Source organism: Ascaphus truei, chromosome 4 (genome assembly GCF_040206685.1).
Source record: "Ascaphus truei isolate aAscTru1 chromosome 4, aAscTru1.hap1, whole genome shotgun sequence".
Lineage (NCBI taxonomy): Eukaryota > Metazoa > Chordata > Amphibia > Anura > Ascaphidae > Ascaphus > Ascaphus truei.
The window spans coordinates 40,594,089-40,600,748 of NC_134486.1; the positions used below are offsets into that span (position 1 = coordinate 40,594,089).

Below are 6,660 nucleotides of genomic sequence, written 5' to 3' on the forward strand. Positions count from 1 at the left end.
AATGTAGACCCTAGAAAAGGGGTGGGCAACTCCAGTCCTCAAGGGCCACCAACAGGTCAGGTTTTCAGAATATCCCTGCTTCAGCACAGGTGGCTCACTCTTTGACTGAGCCACTGATTGAGCCACCTGTGCTGAAGCAGGGATATCCTGAAAACCTGACACGTTGGTGGCCCTTGAGGCCCGGAGTTGCCCACCCCTGTACTAGATAGCTGTGCCATGCAGTGTTATGAAGTCTGCACTAGTAAACTGTGCCATTGCTTAGCAACATCCGAAAGCGTTCTTTCTAGAGAGAGAGAGAGAGACTTATCAGGCTCAGGTTAAAGTTTCAGAGCAGTGTCAGTTTCCAGATATGCAACACACAATACTCACCGAACGATGCATTTATTGCATAAAAGTGCAAAAGGATACGTAAAAGGTTTTATTTGTGAAGCACGAAACAGTGCAGGTATATATCAACTAAGACAAAAGACAGATGGCGACGAGTTTTAATCAGCTTTTCTAGGACACGGTGGGAGCAAGACGACGACACGGAGCACGGCAAGCGGTGTGATTACCTTACAAACTTACAGTTATTTGTATTCAGAGGTGCCTCTGCTTTCACACGACCGTACGGCCCTGAGATGCCGCGTGCTACTTAATTACAAGGTAAGAAATAATATCCTAAAATGTCTCCATTAAAATTAATCTTTCCAACACAATTATTTTATAATCATGCAATTCTATACAAATGTACTAATGGATTAAGCTTTGCAAAAAAATACTGCAGACAATGCGTGAAGTATGGAGCTAGGCTATGAAATATATATATACTGTATATATATATTTATATATACAGTGTATATATATATATATATATATATATATATATATATATATATATATATATATATATATAAAAACAAGTTAAAATTGACATTATGCAAATCTGGCTATTGTAAAAAAAAATATATATATATATTAATGTATGAAGATTGACAGCTATCTTAAGATTTAGAAGAGGATATGTTCATGCATGATCTGCATATATTTTAATTGGAGCTGCTCTTCTGAAAAGATGACCTAGAAATTAAGAAATAATGAAACATTTATTGAAGTCCTACCCAAGACTTATACAGAGACAGACATGGTCTGATCCAGCAATACAACATGCAATTTTTTAAAAATATATTGGAGACACACTGTTTTAAACCTTTGTTGCAAGCGCAGCAGAATGCTGGGAGACGAGGCTCTGACGTCTCATCTGGAACTTTGGGGCATAGATTTATTTTAAAGTATAAATTAATAAGAAAACACATTAGCAGGTTTTGTGTGACTGAGGTATATTAATGGCCTATTTTGTAAGTGAGATCTGTAGTGCTGCATTTTAGATGCTTTTTATTTCTTTATAGGAACTAAGGGTTCACCAATAGCTGATTCGTGGTCCCCCGTGCTCCCCCGACCTCATATTTGAGTTTTTGTGTCATTTTTGTGTCACACGAAAAAATGACAAATATGCTTGACAATAGAATGTCACAATGTCATCTCTTAGTGACGATGCAGCTTTCTATTGATCATGCGTCCATATTATGACCACTGGGCATGTATTCTTAAACTTGTATCTCAGTAACAATGAGGCCCCTGGCAGTCGGGGCATCGCTGATTAGGTCTGACATACCCCCATTATGTGTAGCTACTACAGTAACAAAAAACGCATAAATATGTATGCACGCCATAATAAACATTGTTGTTTTTTGCAGATGGTTGATGACCTGTGATATCATTAACCATATGATGGTTATACTTGATATACTGATGGTTATACCACGAGGTCATACTTGACATCGTACAGTTCCTCCTTGTACAGATGAACCATTATATTATAAGTGAATGAACATTGCTTCAAGATGACACACTTCGGCAAGGACAACATTAATATTTATTTTCTAAATTTGTAAGCGTTTCATGTTTATTTCTCAAAAATGCATTACCTTGCTCCGATAAGAGACGTTGGTGCACTGTTGCATGTCCTTGAAATATTTTTGGTAGGTTACTACACATCCCTACCCATAGTCAGCACACAGGGTCAGTTCCCAAAACTTGAAAATGTGGGAGCATTAAAGCTTGTAACCCTAGTGCCACCTCAAGCAACATGTGGATTACCAGAAAGAAGCATATTTTGTCATAGTGATAGAGACATTAAAAACATTCACACCTGCACTCAACGACTGTGTATTCAAGAGTGCCCGTATAGAGCTGTCTCTCCTGCCTACCATGACCTCATTCTACTGGGCCTCGGAACTTGTGTTATAAAGGACAAATATGACTTGCACCCTGGATTCACCAGCCATTCCACTAGTTTTATATTTTACAATCATAAGGACTGCTTGGCTACTCCACCTCCTCTGACAACTGGAGTTTCATTTACACTGACGGTGTGGCTGAAACCTGAGCACAAAGGTGTAATGTAAGTACTAACGCATCTGTTACTTTCTTGTGTGTACAAAATTGATAGAATCATCTTGTTGTTTAAAAAGCAGAATAGTAAAGCACATTAAAATAATTTCCATTCAAAATATACTAGTAATCTGTAAGAACTAGAGTAATGCTTTGCAGTTTTAAAGGAGCAATCCAAGCAATATCCTACAGTACATGGTTTTTTTTAAAATTTAATTTAAATAAATTAGTTTTGTAGTATTAGCTAATACTCGGTACCATTTTTATTTTAAAATTCAACTCAATGCTGTTTGAGCTGTAAACTGTAACAATAGATAATGTTACCGTAGTAATATAAGAATATGTTGTAGCTACAGGCAGTCCTCGTTTTACAACGCTTCGCTTTACAACGAATGGCTTATCCAACGCTATGCAATGCATACCTATATTCATTTTTACAACGCCAAAATGGCTTATCCAACGCTCTTAAAACGCTTTGCAACATTGTGTATGTGTGTATATATATACACATTCACATAAACAACGTTGCAAAGCGTCGTAAGAGCGTATATATATAATATTATACTATATAATATTATATTATACTATATAATATATTATTTATTATGTTATATTATATATATAATACAGTATATACACTATATAATTTATGTGTGTGCTGCATATCTTATTGCCGGCATAAAATATTTGGTGTATTTTAGTGTTAAAAATGCCTTCAGGAACGGAACCTTTCATTTAAACAGTGTTCCTATGGGAAAACGTGTTTCGCTTTACAACGTTTCGCTTTACAACGCCATTTTGAGTAACGCATTGTGTCGGATAACCGAGGACTGCCTGGACTGAGTTACAGTATACTGACTGATGCATTGATTTGAAGCTGAAAGGCAGCCATTTAGTGAACCCTGGGAAACAGTTTGCTGATTAATCACGGGAGAACCAATCAATCAGCAGCTTAAGTAACTCATTTTCAATAAAGAAAATCAAATGTTGCATATATTAAAATAAAAAAACTATATATATATTATATATATATATATATATATATATGTATGTAACCCCGGTCTCTTTTCAGCCCCCGAGACCCCCCATGTAGCGCTCCGAGGCTCTGAGGCACACCCGGCTAGCGGGGGCCGCCATGACAGGTTGCGCGAGCGTGCGCGTTGGTCGCCCATGCGCAGTAAAGATCGCGCACGCGGTCCCCATAGAAAAGAGCTGTACCAAGAACTACAATTCCCAGCAGCCTCTGGGGACTGCACTTTCACCCTTGTCACAGGCAGCATTGAAGCCAATAGAGCAGGCAGATTCTCATGCTGCAGAGTTGCAACAATATTGTGTGCAGACAGGGTTTTTGTCAGTTGGAGCTGGGAGCAGAAAGGGGAAGGAAGGGTGTAAGGAGCAAGTGGCTCCTGCACCACAAGGATCCCCAAGTCCCAGGCAGGCCCCAATCCCCACCAGGGTAGTGGGTAGGTACTGAGGGAGGGCTCTAGGTTAGGGACTCTGCCCTTAGGTGTGTGAGGGTGCAGGCTTGTCAGTGTCAGGCTGGTAGTGCTGTGAGCGCTGACAAGTAGGCACAGCGTGTGCAGTGTGTTGTTGCTGCATGTACCGAGTGAGTGCAGTGTGTTTCCTGCAGGTACCGAGTGAGTGCAGTGTGTTTGCTGCAGGTTCAGAGTGAGTGCAGTGCGTTTGCTGCAGAGATTAGGGAGAAGTTAGTGAGAGGGGATACGGGAGGGGAAGGGAGAGGTAGTGTGTGTGCAGGGGGTCAGTGACCCGCCTGCCTAGGACAGTTCTACCCCGCAGGCCCTAGGAGTATTCCCTGAAGTCACCATAGGTTGCTGTGCTGCAGTGACGACCTATAGTGAGATCGAGCATCACCCCTTACTGAGTACCAGTTAGGGACAAAGCACAGAGTTGCGGCGGTTGCAGTCATCTGGGACCAGATGGCTGGACACCGTGATATCTGGAGGCTACGTGTTGGAGGCATCTGACCCTTTGTGAAGTTGTTGCCAGTCACCGCCGTGACCGGAAGGTATTATAACATCAAGTGTACCAACACCGGTCATCAGGCGCTGATCCCGCCTTAGGCGTAATTCTTTAGGGACACTGAGCGAGTGGCTAAAGAACTGAGCCTATACCAATATACTATACATGGACACGGTGTGTGGGGCACGCGGTGAGGGGACGGACACGTTACTCCTGATGAGTGGGCGAGCCACTAAGGTTATACCGTTAGAGTATAAGTGTGTACGTTGCATTATAGAGTGATAAGGTTGCCGTGCATTATCATATTACAGTAAAGTTGGTTGCATCACATGTGTGTGTATGTATTTCTTGCCCAGGGGAATCTCACATCACGGGGATCCTGGGTAAGTGGAGGCGCTGCGCTAAGTAAGTGTATAAGTGTTACCCCAGGCTCCCAGCTAGCGGAGGCTCAGATCTCCTGGAGCCGCAGGTGTTATACAGCGACCAGTAGTTCCTTTGGGAGGGTTCAGAAAAAGGGCTATATATATATATATATTAGACTGTAAGCTCCTCGGGGCAGGGACTCCTCTTCCGAAATGTTACTTTTATGTCTAAAGCACTTATTCCCATGATCTGTTATTTATATTATCTGTTATTTATTTGATTACCCCATGTATTACTACTGTGAAGCGCTATGTACATTAATGGCGCTATATAAATAAAGACATACAATACAATACAATACAATATATATATATATTAAGCTGCTTGGACTGCCTCTTTCAATTTAAAACGGGTAAGGTAATTCAACCCGAAAAGCTGATGTATTGTAACAGTGTGGATTACATTGGGTCAGTTGGATGAAAGCCCAAAAGGATCAGGGAACAAGAAAGCCTTAGAAGTGCTTGGTATCTTGGTATGCTTCTATAAAGTGCTGTCTGATTTGCTGGTAGAGAGCAAGGGAGCATTCAGACAATTAAAGGAGGGTGCAGTAACATGTAACTGACAGCATTTACCAGTGTCCAACGTGCATACTGCAAATAATAGCTTTGAAACAAAAATAACTGCAGAACTGTAGAAACATGAAATGGTATGAATAAACAAACATAGAAATATTTATTGTTAGCACCAATACATTTGGCCTGAATACTTAAATTATTCTACTGCTTGAAGAGCATAGGGTTGTAGATACAGCTATTTCATAATCTGTTGTTTTTGGGGGGCAGGTTGGAAACAGCTAACTAGTTAAAAAAACTGAATGTTTTTTTGTCAAATATGCTTTTAATGGGAGAAATTAGCAGTCATGACTTTGTGACAGCAAGTGTAATATTTTAACAAATAAAATATGTCATTATTTCATAATTTTGCATGAGTAAATATGATTTTTTTAGATGTGGGTCATAATGATTTTGCACTGTGCTATGCATGGCCATTGAGATTTTTTAATACATACTTTATAAACGATTAGTTATTTGTTAAGAAAAATTAAAAGAAAATGGTGAATATATGATGTCTCTATGAATCACAAATCTACTAAATAGCACAAAAGCAATAAATTCATATTGTGAACATTGAGAATAATGAAAAGCTGCATGAGGGTTCATCATCTATAAAGGTTAACTGTCAATCAAGTTTTTTGTTCGCATTTCCTTACATAATGTAATAATGAAGTACATTATTTGTCCATGATAAACCCATGCTCTAGTAAACATGCGTTCTCAGTGTAATGTGTCTATAAAAATAAGCATGCATTGCTTGTGCTGTGTCTTTCCTTTCAGAAGCAATGACAATGGATGGCAAAAATGCACCAAAGATACTATTTCACATGCTGTCTTCTCCTATAAATTAGTTTTTTTAACCCCTCTTTGAATGGGAATGAAAACTTCCCTGACAAGAGAATATAACTTTACAGTGTACTGGTTAGGGTCTAAAATTCTGGGACAAAAAAAGGTGTGCATTTGCATGGCTGACCCTTCCAATAAACAATTAAACTTGTTTAAGAAGATTAATCTAAATATTGTTTAATCTACTTAAGCTAAGACCATCTGTTTCCAAGACCAATTTTTTTTTTCTACTCAAGAACCATTTTAAAATGAACTGCAGGAATTTGTGTGCTGGTTGTGTGTAGGACCACCAACAGCTGTTACGGGTCCCAGGACTAGAGTTTCCACTGGGGTAATCTATGTCGTATGCCTTGCGAGCCAGTCCCATCTTTCTCTTACACTCTCTATCTCTCCCCCTGCCTTTCTTACACCTCGTCACCCCCTC

General features: G+C 39.7%; 1 protein-coding gene across 5 annotated transcripts in view; it reads left to right on the plus strand.

The window, feature by feature from the left end:
* The first annotated feature begins 300 nt into the window (after positions 1 to 300).
* Positions 301 to 6,660, plus strand: part of USH2A (usherin) — a 942,943-nt gene continuing 936,583 nt past the window's right edge. For all 5 annotated transcript variants that reach the window (XM_075595608.1, XM_075595610.1, XM_075595609.1 and 2 more), the window contains exons 1-2: positions 301 to 645; positions 1,737 to 2,443. In XM_075595608.1, coding sequence (XP_075451723.1) covers positions 1,959 to 2,443 — 485 coding nt within the window. In that variant the 5' untranslated portion in view covers positions 301 to 645; positions 1,737 to 1,958. The remainder of the gene's footprint in view (positions 646 to 1,736; positions 2,444 to 6,660) is intronic.